We start from the raw sequence: 15,177 nt of genomic DNA, 5'->3' as shown, positions 1-15,177 counted from the left end.
GGTTTTTGAAAATTTTAAAATCTCTAGGAACGTTCTTACAATTTTTGAAATCTTATGGGAGATCCTTAAAAACTTTTAAACTTTAGGAAATGTCATTATCTTTTTGTCAAACCTCAAGGAAGGTCAGTATTGTTTGTCATATCAAATATATGAAAGTTTTGTTTAGGTCATTAAAGGGTTGAGACGTGACTTCGCTTATTGGGTGATTTGAACAAGTTTGGAGCAGATGGCTTAGAACTATGTAAATAATATATTAGCCATATGAAAATAGCATTTAATTTCTTTAAAAGGTTGACATGTCACGTTCTGTGCTCATCGGATTGACTTGAATAGGTTTGGGGTGAATGGTTAAGACTCTTAATTGTAAAGATGAAAATGTTACTTTGGATGATGCAAGGTGCATGCAAGTTCGAGGTGAAATAACTAAGAGGTATAGTGCTCAATTTGAGTAAAAAAGATATCATTTCTTTTGCTTCCAACTTTTTCATAGCTACAGAGGATTTTTCTAGGCAATGTTATTTTCGAGGCTATATGGCCTTACTTGTTCACTCTTTCTCTCTGCCTCATGACAGGAGATGGGCAAGAAAAATATATTAGCCCATTAGGTTTTATGTTAATTTTGATGATGACAAAATAAATAAAAAATCAGTACATTTATTATATGAATTTGTGCTCCATGAATTATTATGTGATAGTTATTTTTTTTTTTATATTTAGATATGAAAATCAGTTTTGGTTTCTAGAGCTAAGTATGTTAATACCTAATTAGAAAGCAAATGTACCAACTTAAGTATCATATAGTAAAATGACTTTATATTTTTATTGAAAGTTCTAAATGTGACAAGACCCTTTATATTTAAAAGTTGACTCATAAATCTTTTCAAGAAACATTCAATTTGATTCTTATATATCCATAGCTAAAATGGGTGTGTTTTTTTTTTTTTGTGTAAAAGTGAACCATATGTCTTAAGAAAAAGTTAGACTATAATTCAGTACTATTTGTAAATCTAATTCTATATTTTTATTTCACGGGAGTTCAAAATAATTCATATAAAACTAGAATTATCATTCTCTCTAGAAAAATTTTATGTAGATGTTTTGGAGCTAGTGTATGATTAATAATCAAAATAATATAGTCATTTTGTGCTGTCATAAAGTCAAAATAAGAAATAAGTATGTTCTAGTAAATTAGACATATCTTACTATAGAATCTTTGAAAATATTTTTTTTCTTTTTTTTTTCAGGTATGAACATGGAAGATTGGATATGTGGCATTCCCATTAATAGTAGTAAGCTATGAAAGTAGACGTTATGGGGATTCCATAACGATATGACACTTAATTTGAATAAATATTCGATTTCTTATGAATTGTACAAATTAGCCAACAAATTCTATCCTTTGTCATAAAAACAGCTCAACATATATATATGTGTGTGTGTGTGTGTGGTGTTTGAATTTTATCTCTTTAATGACTACTCCAATTGGAATTTTTTTTTTTCTTTGAAAACTAGGCTCGTTGATAAGTCAATACGAATTTTTATATAATTTTATTTGGTATTTATTGACCGTTTTTGATTTTATAAAATATATTATCTCACCTAAAAATCAGATTTCTTATCATATCATTGATTGTTTAGTTCCAACCTTAATCACATGGAGCCAAAATCTCTCCAACATCTAAAGGGCCATTTTGGCTATAAAAGGAGTCCGATTTCAAGGAAGGAACACAAAATGAATTGCTATAAAAGTGGTCTCCCATTCTTTTCCATATTTCTAAGTGATAGAGTATTTTGTTAGCTTATTAGAACTAGCGAATCACAGTTAGTTCTCTCTCTCTCTCTCTCTCTCTCTATATATATATATATATATATATATATATATATATAGATACCTAATTAATTACGCACAACAATCATTTTAGATATGAAAAATAATTACAAAATAAGATTTGGAATCTATAATCACATATTAGTACTTCATACATATTGAATGTGTGACTGCTAGAAATACTTATAGGATAATTATAATAAGATACAATTATGCTATATGGGTTCAAATGTCAAGCAAGTAATAAACACGTTACGTAGTCAAAATGAGAATGGTAAAATTAGGAATTTAAGAGTCACACCAACTTGCAATAAGCTAGTCAAATTCTTTGGCAAACTATTCAAACTTGACTCCCTCTACAACTTGACTTAATTCTACTCAAATTCAAGCCGAGCTACTCGAATAATTTAAAAGTTAAGTTTAAGTTTTATCATGGTACTTGCAAGCCTCAATAGATTTTGTACTTTTTTTTATTTTGATATTACATGGCATGCAAGATATATATACATTTTTATATTATTTTAATATCACCTTATAATTAAATTAAGATTAATTGAGTCAAATTAGAGTTTCAATAACTTGCAACCGAGTTTAGCTCAAGGTCAATAATTTTGTTTTAAATTAAAACATTTTTTTCTATTGGATGAAATATTTCACGGGATCTAAATTGAGCCCAACCACACCTGAATCATTCCTAGAAAGCTGCTTGGAGAGACCTTACATCTAAATGTATAGACTTGAACAAAATGTAATATAAAATTATATTACATTTTGTTTCATTCATTCCAATCCAAATCCCATGCACAAAAAATCATGCTCCCAAAATAACGTTTAACTGTGTAAACCAAATGAGGCCTAAAATTCAAGTCAACTTTGAATATCATTTTTTTTTTTTTTTAAATCCTCCGATGAGCATTAATCATTGCTAGCATTTCAGCACAAATTAATGTACAAAAAATAATTGCAAATGAATAACACTCGATTCTTCATATAACATCACAAGCTACTTGAGCAACAAGTTGACTTCCTCTAACACACATGGAAATCTGCGGAGGGCAGTTTTGAAGCAGATGCAAGGAACATTCCAAACTGTCATCTGCTGCTATAGTTAATTTAGGATAACAAAACAGATGCTTCACAGAAGCATCATTCAATCAGACGCAGCAGTAGTTGTAACTTCAGATAGTTCTTTTATTTCAATGAAAAAAAAAAATGCAAAACAGGGCAGGCATTCCAATGATCTCAAAGAAAATTCCGGATGTCCAATGATTTAACATCAACCATTTCTTCATCCTTGAACTCCTCCCTGAAATTATTTGACAACGATCAATATACCAATTCAAAAAAATTAAAAAGTCCCAATCAGAAGAAAGTCAATGACAAGCAAATCTCTCCTAAGATTCCCAGCAAATAATATTTAAATGTAACTACTTGGGAAAAAAATTAGGAAATCCATAAACTACTCAATTCTAAGCAGGATTGTGCATGCTAATGCTAATGCTAATGCTAATTCTAACAAGTAGAGAAAGGTATTGTGAGAAACCTCTCCTGAAGTTTCAATTGACTTGGTCTTCCAAGTAATAAACCTTGATGCATCAAACTGAATGCCTCCAATATGTACTCACACATTAAAAGATTTAACATTATAACAATCAAGGCATCTTAGGCATCTTGGCAAATCAGGTTCATCAGTGAATCAAAGATGATTGATACCAGTTGCATACCTTTTCTTTTGAGTTTCCATCGCCTCGAGAACATCCTTCTTCAGCTCCTCCAATTGTGCTTTTGCAATTTTATGCTCCAACTGTTCTTCATATTTTGGCAGATCTTCCCTCCTAATACCTAGCCTAAAAAAATTAACAAAATAATTTTCCCTTTAGAGAATAAAAAAGATTACCAAATCAACACAAATGTGTTACCTATACACCTATTTAGTGGTTGGGAATTCCCTCTCCTTGTAGTCTTAACACTAGCCACTACCACATCATAAATATCCTTAATGCAATGTATTATCCAGTGCACAAGGTTCCCATGGCTATAGGGGCCTACAGAGGGCGAGATATACAGAGTCTTACCTCCATGCTCAGAGAGACTATTTATGCGATTTTAACCTTTTGACTTTCAGGTCCAAATACATAAAACATCTACCACTTGCTACTTCTAGGCTTTCCCTCTAAGTCAATGAAAACCATGAGTATCCCAAATCATTCCCATTAATAAAATAAAAAATAAAAAATAAAAGCCACACCAAGTGTTTCTCAATAAATCTATAGCCTCTGTATTTGATATCCCAAGCATAAAACCAAACTAATTTTATGATCCTCAAATTTCATTTTACTATATGTTTAGTACACAGGAATGGAATCATCTCGAATTCTGTATGATCTTCATTCAGTTTTTTTTTGCATTCCATTTCACCACCATTCCATTATATAAACCAAATGTGACATTAGTCCGAAGTTTCATAGTTGACTCAAAGTTTAATTCCATATTTGTCATTACAATTTTGACACATAGTTTGATCCCCAGACAGAAATAGAACACTCCCATTTGTTTCCACTGTAAAATGATCCAACTCTTCCAAGCAACTACATTTGACAACCACCACCACTAGTAATCATGGCATGTCCTAGAATTTAGAACCATCATTACAAACACACAAGAGGCCTGAAATTCTACAAGAGATTACAGAAAAATTCATTGAAAACAGTGAATCAACTGGAGTTCAATTTCTGCTTCCATGATAAAAAGATATAGGAAAAATTTGGGAAGAGAAGCAATTTATAGAATACCCTAGGGACATCTACTTGAGAATATTTGCATCATTCTTCTAGAGCAAATGGAAAGAGTTCAGTCGCACTGCCGGAGCAAGCACATCACCACCAGTATTTGAACATTCAACTATAATGCCTAGGTTTAATATACCTGATAAATAAGTTCTCAGTCAAGTCCTTCGAACATAATTTTTCAGATTTTTTTTTTTTTTTTTTTTACAAAAAAAAAAAATTTCTAAGTGTTTGTTGTGTTATTTGACAGACTGAATAGAAAATTCATTGAACATATTCAGTTTCGAGACTCAAAAACAGTTATGAAATACGGCCTTACTTCTTGTTAATCTTATCAAACTCTGCCATAAGAAGAGCCATCCCCTTCTTGTCATTCCTCATGAGTGGTTTCTTAATTTCCTTTTCAACTTTCTCCAAAGCATCCATCATCATAGCCTCTGCACCAAGATCATCGGTGAGGCCTCTCCTGCAGGAAGAATTATTTATTATATAAATAAAATGGCAATATGTTATATTAGTAGTGGAGTCAAGTTAGGGAACATAAAATTCAGAAGTTATTAGCTGCAATCTGATGGGTATACAGAGAAAAGTAACAACTACGAAAAATTTGAACAGGACAGGTTCACAAATAACACTTTAATGCAGAAGAATCAAAATATCCCAAAAATAGAATTCATGAGAAAAAAAAATTGTAAAAAGGATCTCGTAGCTAATCAAATTATAGTATGCATAATAAAGTTATAAGAAAAATGGTTCATCTCAGGTACATTCCACAAACTTGGGGATCTCACAAGGAATGCCTACCAAAACAATGGGCAAGGAGGAACAGAAGGTACAAATTCCACAAAAGAACATATGAATTTCTAAAATAGATCATGCAAGACATTGAAGAACAGAATGATGCATACTTGATGCGTATCTCCTTTAGTGTCAGCAGATATGTTCGAGCATCAAGAATGCCTTCTGTTCGGGTTTGAATGGTGTACTGAATCCGTTGGGATTCTGAGAACAAATTTGCCCTGCAAGAAGTCACAATGGCATCATAATGGAATCATAACCACATAGGCAGCAAAATTTGGATCAAAAGAAAGCATTACGTGCAAATAAAGTGATCTCCCTTGCAAATATGGACCTTATTGTTCAGACAATGATTGAGAATGATACAATAAACTTGTATAGGTCATGCAAAAGACTAATTAACATTAACACTGTAAACAGGAGGCTTACAATTCTCAGGTAGTTATCATAACAAACAACGTGATTCTACATATCCAATCCCAGGACTGCCAAGAGTTCCAACTCAGACTCATTCATTTTAAACATAAAACATAATAAACAGCTAAAATCACCAAATTACATGACAGGTTCCAGCAAGTGAAAAAATAAAAAAATAAAAATATGGAACACTTTTTTAATCAGAAAAAAGACCTATTGATTGCATATATACCGATTTCAAAAAAATACGAATATTGTGTTAATGCAATACAAACAGCAGTGAGTGCCTATGCTGTTCCATTCCACATGAGACCAAAAACAACACCACCACACTCTTTGCATTGCAATTTCTTTGTCTCATTTGTCCTAAAATGCTCTGATACTATTGACATCCATGGAGCCAAGCAGTGATGTATTAGACACTGGATGTACTATAATATTAGAAGTTCCATTTTGAACCTTTTTAATGGCTACCACTTTGAACCAATTATAGCCTTCTGCCATTTTTCATTTTCTCATATTGCACCTAAGCTGTATCAATTGTTTATGTTAGCTCAAGCATCCTGGGCATATCTTTCAGACTAAACCATGTAATAGAAGTTCTCAATATCAGAGTGGGTGTGCAAACTTCACAATTGAACTTGCACGACATTCAGGATGTTTAATTCATTTACTTTAAGATCCAAACCACAGTTTAGTGGTGCCAATTTTAATACTTCTATGCTTAGTTCACTTGGAAGTAGATGTTGAGGTTGCCAATGTACGAGCCTATATCAATGCAGGCCTCCTTCAGAGGCAGTGGTTCCTTTCTTCATCTGAAGAAGAGGCAACATACTCAGCAGACAACTCAAACCTGAAGGGTTGAAACAATGGCAACCTCTGAAATGCACAAGAAGGATAAGCAAAAGGTTGGAGAATCAAGCATCACCCTTATTTCATTAATTCTGTTGTGCACCATGCATGGAGCTCGAGGATTTTATTCCACTGATTTGGTGGAATTCCTTCTAATGAGGTAGTTGGTCCATTGCCATTTGAACTATGTTTTAAAGTAATGAAGTGGGAAAGCCCTTAGGGTTTAATACAGGATTGGAATGCATATTGATACTATATCAAAGCCAATATCGACCTCCTTGAAGAAAACATCACCCCCCCTGACAAGAAACATGCCTCACCTATAATATGATAACCATGCCAAGTTTTAAAAGACATGCCTGCTTTGACAATATTATATTTTGCATTGCTTGCTACAGGCTATATCCTCCCTCTCCCTCTCTTAGTATTCTCATTAGCACCTCCTTTATAATTACTTAAGGGCTTTTTGTTTGTAGAATCAAAAATATTTCCATGGAATGACATTCTTAATAATCTCATTCTTGAGAATGAGATGCAAGTCCTCATGGGAATATTTTTGTTGTACTGGGATTTCTAGGAATGTATATAGGATGCTCACTGTTTGTTTCAACATGGGAACCATGTTCAAGAAGACGGCATTATATCTTTTGACCTATGTTTAAACAATATATGAAGAATAATCATAGTTTCAGCACAAAACCCTACAAAGAATATGTACCTAATTAAATACATGTCCTAAGATTCCAATCATCATAATTTTTTTTTTTCTAAAAAAAAAGTTTAAAATTTAATAATCCAATAAATGGAAATAATTGGGAGCACGTACTGTAGTCTCAAAGTTTCATCCATTTTATAATATTATTCTAACATAATAGCATTATTTTCAATATTTATGGATTTCTATTTTTTTATCATAATTATAAATTATTTTAAATATAATAATAGCACATAACAATACCATACTATGGGGGAATTTATATCGAACCAGCCAAAATAGTTGTGGCAGTTTGGTCCTGGAAATAGAATTCCCATGGGAATGAGATTCTTGTGAAACTTAACCATAGTGGAGCGCAAGAATGGGATTCCCATGTTTTGTGAGAAACTCTTCATTCTCAAGGAGTTTGAGATTTAACACCAAGTCATGTTCTAGCCCCAAAACAAACATAGGAATATCACGTTGCTGCAAATGGCGAGCCCAATGCGCAATCAAAGATTCAAAACCACACCCCCACCGAAAAAATAAATAAATAAATAAATAGTTTTACCAAAATAACTGATACAAGGGGAATTTGCAAGAAATTTCATTAAATTTGAACAATAAAAAACAGTTTGACATTGCAATAGCCGTTTACGAAGTATAGAAGTCGAGCTTACAATATTATCTTTTCTAAGAAATATTTAATATGGAATCAATTAGGCAGAACAACATTGGTCTTCCTTCGCGAATTTGTTTCTTTCTTTTTCCTTCTAAAGCAGGACTGCTTCTATACAGCTTGTACGCACATCAACATTAGCATTTTATCTTAATAAAGTTATAATTCCCAATATGTATTGTTATGACATCAACTTGGATCAGATATCTCTCCCCCAAACAAAACAGAACAGGAGGGAAAAAAATAAATCAATAAAAATGCTCATTCCAAAAAATCAAAAAGCACATGACAACTAGATGCGAAATATATCTATATAAAAAAAAGCATTTGCTGGTTTATGAATGAAAAACAGGAAGAAGCAACAATTAACTTACTTTTCCCTCACGGTCTTCATGACTTTTGCATACTGAGATACTGCAGCAGGATCATCTGGGTCAATGGTTATTTTCTCCTTCCGAAGTATACCCAAGGCTGTCTCAAATTTATTCTTAACTTCCAAGAAAATGTTCTTCAACATCTCTATTTCAATTGGAATATAGATTGTAAGATTTTGTCATTACGATAAATCATTTTCAAATATCAAACACAACTACACCCTATTAAAAAACAAGTTCAACAATATAGCATGTCAGCCAAGAGAGAGTATCAGAGAAAGTAAAAAAGTTCAGAGAGAGAGCAAGACAGCAAGTAATCATAAGTGAGATAAAGACGAGCTCAAGACAAAATCTCAATTAATCATGCAATTGCCTTGTCCAAATAACATATGCACATATTTATAGGAAAACAATATAATCCTAAAAATAAAGCAACTGAAAACTACAAAATAACCCCAAAATTTACTGGAACCTCAAATTAATCAAAGGTTTTGAGCTGATATAAAATACCAAAATTTCAAAAGTTGAACCTAGCCGCCTATTGTCAAAATGCTAAAAAGACAGCACAAGAGCTGTCTAATTTTTCAAATAATTACAATATATATATATATTTTGTACATTGTTTTCAATTTTTAAAATTTATCTACGAAATCAGGAAAACATTTTTTTTTTTTTTTTATGGTTTCCAAGACTTTAGATTTCTTGCCTTACGTTTGGGAGCATGGAATTCAAATCGTGGATTGGGAATGGGATTTGTATGGATTTATACAAAAATTAGTATAAATTGTATTGAGTTTCTTCCAACCTACACAATCAAAATTCAAGCCCTAAAATCATGCTCCCAAACACTACCTTATATAATTTTTGAAAAATTGAAAAACAAGTTGTCTTTTTTATAATTAATCTGAAATCTTGGGAGGGAAAAAAAAGAATTGATCTGGTCAAAATTTTTATAATTTTATGGAAAACTAGAAATGAAAAATGTTTTCTGCAACTAAATAGACCCCTAAGTTTTTCTACCAATCAAGGCACCAAACAAAAATAGATTGGATAAAATCATATAAGAAGTACCATCTTATATATATGGTACAGAAAAACAGATATATGGACATGAAGTTAACTTTTAGGCCATTCTGCGCAAATACATGGAATGCCCACACATGCACACATGTGCATAAGACAGTTATGAGACAATCAGTGCACAAAAATCCACTTACCATCCCCCTTGAGAGCTGGGGGAGCAGCTTCTTTGGCAAAGAAACGGACTGGAACAGCACGCTCCCTTTGCAAAATAAACTGGCTTCCACGCAACTACATAACACGAGAAATATAATCATAATAACTAGCGTCCTATGAATATCAAACAAGAGGAAATAGAAATTCCTAGTAAAACAGAGCTTGAAACAAGTAAAAATGGTTTTCAGAGCTGTCATTTCCATATCCTAATCTACACAAGTAGTTTTGGAGATTAAAATGCTGCAACTATGAATTTTTTTTTTTCGTTTTCCAAACACTTCCACCCATCCTTGAACATCATCACAGCCCCCCTGCGTCATTCAGGTCTCCGGCCATGTCATCTAAACAAATGAACACGCCATATTATGCCACGAAATTCACAAACAGCAAACATCAGCATTTAATTTCCCACTAATTTTCACATTCCAATCAAAAATAATCCATCATTAGCACGACTCAAAAAGCACCAAAAATTAGAAGCTTCAGCAGACCCAGCGACAAACATCTACCACAAAGAAAGATGAAAAATCAGACAATGAATCATAAAATGAAAAGGATGAGCAAGAAGGCGATCGATCAGGCAACAATCGAAAAAACAGCCTGATCAATCTGAATGCCAAAAATGCAAGGAAAACAACAATAAGAAATTAACAATTTCCAATCTCAGATTCTTCAACATTTCACTTTATAAAACAAAGTGACCTAGCTGATGCGAGCTTTTAACTGACTTAGGGTTCGAATCATTCGTTATTTTCACATACATTACAGTTTTTCTCCGGAAGCAGACAGAGAGTAAACAATTCAGAAATTAGAGTTTCTGAACAAAAATTTTGCAAGCGCACCTGCTTGGATTTAGAGAGGAGGCGTGAGGTGAAAGCCATAATCGAGGCTCTCAGTGATCTTTCCTTCTTCTTCGCCTTGGATCTTTGCTAGGGTTTGTTGGCTTTGGGGCCTCGTTTGGAGATACTCGTCAAGCTGATAGAATGCGTGCGCGTGTGTGGGTGTTACCGTGCGATGGCTGCCAGGGCTCATTCCTGATGTGTTTGTGCGCCTTCAATCTCACCCGTCCGATTCCCTCTAATTACTCTTATGTTCGGACGTTTGATAAAATATATTGTTCTATTACCTATTATGCTAGAGATGTGACTTATATTTGAGTGGAACATATGTACCAAAAAAGTATAGTGATGCAAAGAATAAAGAGAGAGACTTGCAAGAGGAAACTATTACCGATTATGCTTGACAATTTGACATCAGTAAGGAAATCATCAACGGTTATCCTAAAACCATCGACAATCCTCTCTGTCTTAACCTATCGACGGTTTGGCTGAAATCGTCAACGATTCCGTTCAGCGCAAATAAGGAAATTCGAATCGGGGATTAATAGATTGGGGGGATTTAGAGGTCTTTCCTTCGGGAGTTGACAAAGGAGTGCTTTAGATGGTAAATACACCTCTTGTGTGTGTAGAGTTTGTATAAATACATTGTATTATAACCCTAATGTAAGCTTGAATAATTTGAATAGTGAAAAATTTGTCGTTACTCCCATGGACATAGGCACATTGCCAAACCACATAAATCTTGTGTCCTTTGTCTATCATTTTTCAATTACTTTGTGTGTGATTATGATATTGTGCTTGCTTGATCCGTATATTCATCATTGATTGTGTTTGCATCAATTGTTCCGGATTGATTTGAGTTGTGTGTGCTTCTACTATGTGTTCAACTCCAGCAATTGGTATCTTTGTGTATCGATTGTCATGACAATTGATATCAGAGCTATTGGTTCTCAATGGCTAGGATTTCTTCTACAAGGTTCAAGGTTGGTAAGTTCGATGGAACGAGAAATTTGGGCTTTGGCGGAGGAGAGTGAAGAACGTGTTGGTGCAACAAGGTATGATGAAGACACTTTATGGAAAGAAGCCGAATGACATGGATGACACAAGTTGGAAGGAGTTGGAAGCCCAAGTCATGGCTACTATTAGATTGTGTCTGACTGATGACGTGATACCACGTCATGGATGAGGAATCGTCAGCGGCAATATGGTTGAAACTAGAGAGTGATTACGTGTCAAAACTGCGTAATTGGGCATTTTAACCCGGACTTTACAATTTATATTTTTAATTAAATATCCAAAATTATCCAATATTTTAATAAAGTGCCAAAATCATCATTCTTGAACTTTATTGCATTATTTATGAAGTTTTGGTAATTTTTTGTTGTAGGAAAAATCTCGAAAACCAAAACCGACACCTATTCGTATTTTGTACATAACTTTTCCGTCTGAGTTCCGATTGAGATGATTCAAATTTCTAGAGAAAGAAGAAAAGATTATCTACAACTTTTGTGTTTTGAGTTTTGTAAGAAAAGGGCTCCAAAAGAGTCAAATTTGGTGATGAACAGAGAATGAAAAAAATGAAACAAAATATATATAAGGATATGTGATGTGACCCGGCCATGCAAGCCGGGTCAGCTCCAATTGGGTCAGGTCAAACCAGGTCAAGTCTCTCACATGGATCTTAGGGCAAGCCTCCTCCTCTATTTATTCTTTCTTTTTTTCCCTGTTCTGGGTGTGCCCTGCGCACCACTCTTCTCCCCTCTCTTCCTATCCCTTCTCTTGTGTTCTCTTTCTCTCTTGCTCTGTCCCTCTCTGTAGTTTTTTTTTTTTTTTTTTTTTCCGTTTATCTTCCCTGCTCCCTGCTCCCTGCTCCCTGGTCAGTCTTCCTCTTCCCAAATTTGCCTCTGCCCCTCTGCAACCTCTCTAAGCCATAGTAGCCGTGTGTCTTCTCCAGCCCACGAACCAGCTCCCCCCTGCTGCTGCCATACCAGCACAGCCACAAGACAAGCCAGCCTCAATTCCAGCACTTCTCGAGCTTCATGCTCTGCCCAACCTCCACAGCATCAACAGCAACACTAGTACCAGCAGCCCTCGAACCACAGCATGCACAGCCATGGCCGAGAGTTTCATGCTTCAACAGCTCCTCTGCAGCAGCTGAGAACATCCTCCATGGCTGGATTCTCTCTCTCTCTCTCTCTCTCTCTCTCTCTCTCTCTCTCTCTCTCTCTCTCTCTCTCTCTTATCTCTTCTCTTTCTTTTATTATTACTAATTAATCAGTTGAATATTGTTAACTTTTTATTTGAGTTTATTGTTATTTTTAGATTTTGAATATTATTTGGGGTGTTTCATTATTATTGAAGTTTAATTGTTTTTTTTTTATTCTCTTTCGGTTAAATTTTTTTCCGTAGATTAGTTTAATGTTCCAAGTTATTTAATTAATTTAGTTAGGGTTAGTTTCGTCAAAGTTCATATTTTTCAGTTTTGTTAAATTTCGTATTTTTATTTTTCGGTATCATTCAAAGTTTAGATTTTTGATGTGTTTGCATTTTTGTTCGAGTTCTTGATTTGAATTATTGATCCGTATTAAAAGTTTGGTTTCTAGTGTGTGATTGAATTTGATTTCTAGGTTACCATATTTAATTTATGTGTGCTTCGATGTTTCCTTGAGTAGATTAGGGTTTCCATTTTTTTTTGTTTGTTAATTCAGTGCGTGTTAGTTTTAGGATTTAAATTGCATGTTATTTTAATTGGTCAAAAAGAATCTCAACAATCTTGAAAATCTAGAATCTGAACCGAGTTCAGTCCCTTTTTAATTTCGATTGGAAGAACGTAAGATTTGAGATTAAAACGCATTCCCTGAGGAGACGATCTAGCCCTTGGGCTTAATATTACACGATAGAACTCCTATACTTGGGATAACTTTCGAGCTGCTCATTTTTCGAGTGAGTCAAGTTTTTGGCGCCGTTGTTGGGGAATTGTCGGTCTTAGTCTCAAATTAGCGTTTTTCCCGTCATTTTTATTAGTTTTATGAAAAAGAAAAAAAAATAGAAAACAAAAACAGAAAAAAATTTTGAGTTTTGAAAAATGGCTGCACCTGCACCACGTACGATAATGGACTTTTTGCAGCTTGAATATGCCACTGCATCCTCTTCCACTGTTTTGCCTTATGACGAGCTTAATTTCATGATGCAGCGCGAGAGGACGTCATTGCTACCCGAGTTCTGCGGGTTGGAATCTGAGTGCCCCTATCAGCACCTAGCAGAGTTTGAGTTAACCTACAACATATTTTTCTCTCATGTTAGAATTGACGAATCTACTAGACTGAATTTATTTCTTACTACTTTGCATGATAGGGCACTGATTTGGTTTCATTCTATGAGACCTCATTCTATCACTAATTGGTCTGATATGGAGTGTGAATTCCTGCATGCGTTTTGTCCCTCATAGAAAACTCAATTTTTATAGGAACAGATTCTTAATTTTGTGCAACATGATGATGAGACATTTGGGGCTTGCTGGGAGTGATTCAAGGATCTACTACGCACTTGTCCACATCACGGGTTTGACTTATGGAGGTTAGTTGATTATTTTTATACTGCTCTTAACCCTGATTGCAAGTATTTTGTCCAGACCACGTGCAATGGAGAACTCTTCAGCAAGGATCCAGATCAGGTATTATCATTCTTCGATTACCTAGCTGACAATGTCCCACAGTGCAATACACGACACGATCAGGCACCTATGACTGCACACCCTATTAGCACAATTAGTGGTAGAGAAGTATATGAGCCAACATATTATCCAGATGATCCTCCGCCTCAATACCAGCCACAACAGATCCCTCAGAGCTGTACGCCATCAGACCTTTTTGAGGAAAGCATAACAGAGATGGCGAACATGTTCCAGCAGTTCATACAAACTCAAGTCAATCATAATAATGAATTGCAGGACACCATTAATGCGATGAGCACGCAGTTGGACATCTTAGAACAAGAGGAATCACTCGCGAAACCTCAGCCTAGTTCTCAAGAGTACCAGCAACCGCAACAACAAATACATGATGTTTCTCTTGAGACAGCAGAGGCCACCATCACCTTCAGTAGCAAGAAAGACGATCCCCAATCTGAAATGCTCATCGCCGGGCAAACAGTTGTCCCAGCACCGGAAGTTACGGCTGAAATAGATGAATTCAAAGAAAAATCAGAGGAAACGAGCCCAAAAGCGAAACATTTAGTTGATGATGAGACTGATACTCATACGGAGTACCAACCTGTGGTACCTCATACTCCGAGCTCAGAAACCATGGAACCGTCACTCCCGCATGAATCAGATGTCAAAAAGCCTAATGTGGAGGTAGAATTTTGCAGTGGCATGATGATATGTACACCCGATAAAGAGGGTGACCAGTTTGGTGAGCATATAATTTTCAAAGAACCAGGTAAAACCTTTAATGTTAATGCTTCTGAAGAACTACAGGTAATTGCTCCAATAACTTCCCATCACATGTTAGTTCGTAAAAAAGCACATTTCCTGGACATGATGTTGAATAAAGACCCTTTCTTGTCAACGTAAGAGGGTCGACCTGCGCACATATTGTTTGGTATTTTGACATGCATTTATTCATTTAAGGCTGATTTTCGTGCAGGTATGAAGACTGATCCACTGTGGCGGCT

The 15,177-nt window shown here is 34.8% G+C and overlaps 1 protein-coding gene across 1 annotated transcript; it reads right to left on the bottom strand.

The window, feature by feature from the left end:
- Window positions 1–2,789: 2,789 nt before the first annotated feature.
- LOC131159933 (probable ATP synthase 24 kDa subunit, mitochondrial) lies at window positions 2,790–10,785 on the bottom strand. Its single transcript, XM_058115173.1, has 7 exons — window positions 10,507–10,785; window positions 9,646–9,739; window positions 8,429–8,573; window positions 5,523–5,633; window positions 4,934–5,080; window positions 3,553–3,675; window positions 2,790–3,134 (listed from the first exon to the last, which is right to left on the bottom strand). The coding sequence occupies exons 1-7, from the start codon at window positions 10,543–10,545 to the stop codon at window positions 3,071–3,073; spliced, it is 723 nt and encodes a 240-aa protein (XP_057971156.1). The 5' UTR covers window positions 10,546–10,785; the 3' UTR covers window positions 2,790–3,070.
- Between the last annotated feature and the right edge of the window lie 4,392 nt (window positions 10,786–15,177).

Source organism: Malania oleifera, chromosome 7 (assembly GCF_029873635.1).
Source record: "Malania oleifera isolate guangnan ecotype guangnan chromosome 7, ASM2987363v1, whole genome shotgun sequence".
Taxonomy (NCBI): Eukaryota; Viridiplantae; Streptophyta; class Magnoliopsida; order Santalales; family Ximeniaceae; genus Malania; species Malania oleifera.
Note: the sequence above shows the minus strand (reverse complement) of the source record. Positions and strands in the feature narration are given on the sequence as shown.

Bases quoted from the DNA above. Each gene is read 5' to 3' on its own strand.
- LOC131159933 (XM_058115173.1), bottom strand. From the start codon at position 10,545: ATGGCTTTCACCTCACGCCTCCTCTCTAAATCCAAGCAG. The intron at 9,740-10,506 runs GTGCGCTTGCAA...CGTGTTATGTAG, and splicing joins TCCTCTCTAAATCCAAGCAG to TTGCGTGGAAGCCAGTTTAT. The intron at 5,634-8,428 runs GTAAGTTAATTG...GACTTCTTGCAG, and splicing joins ATGAAGACCGTGAGGGAAAA to GGCAAATTTGTTCTCAGAAT.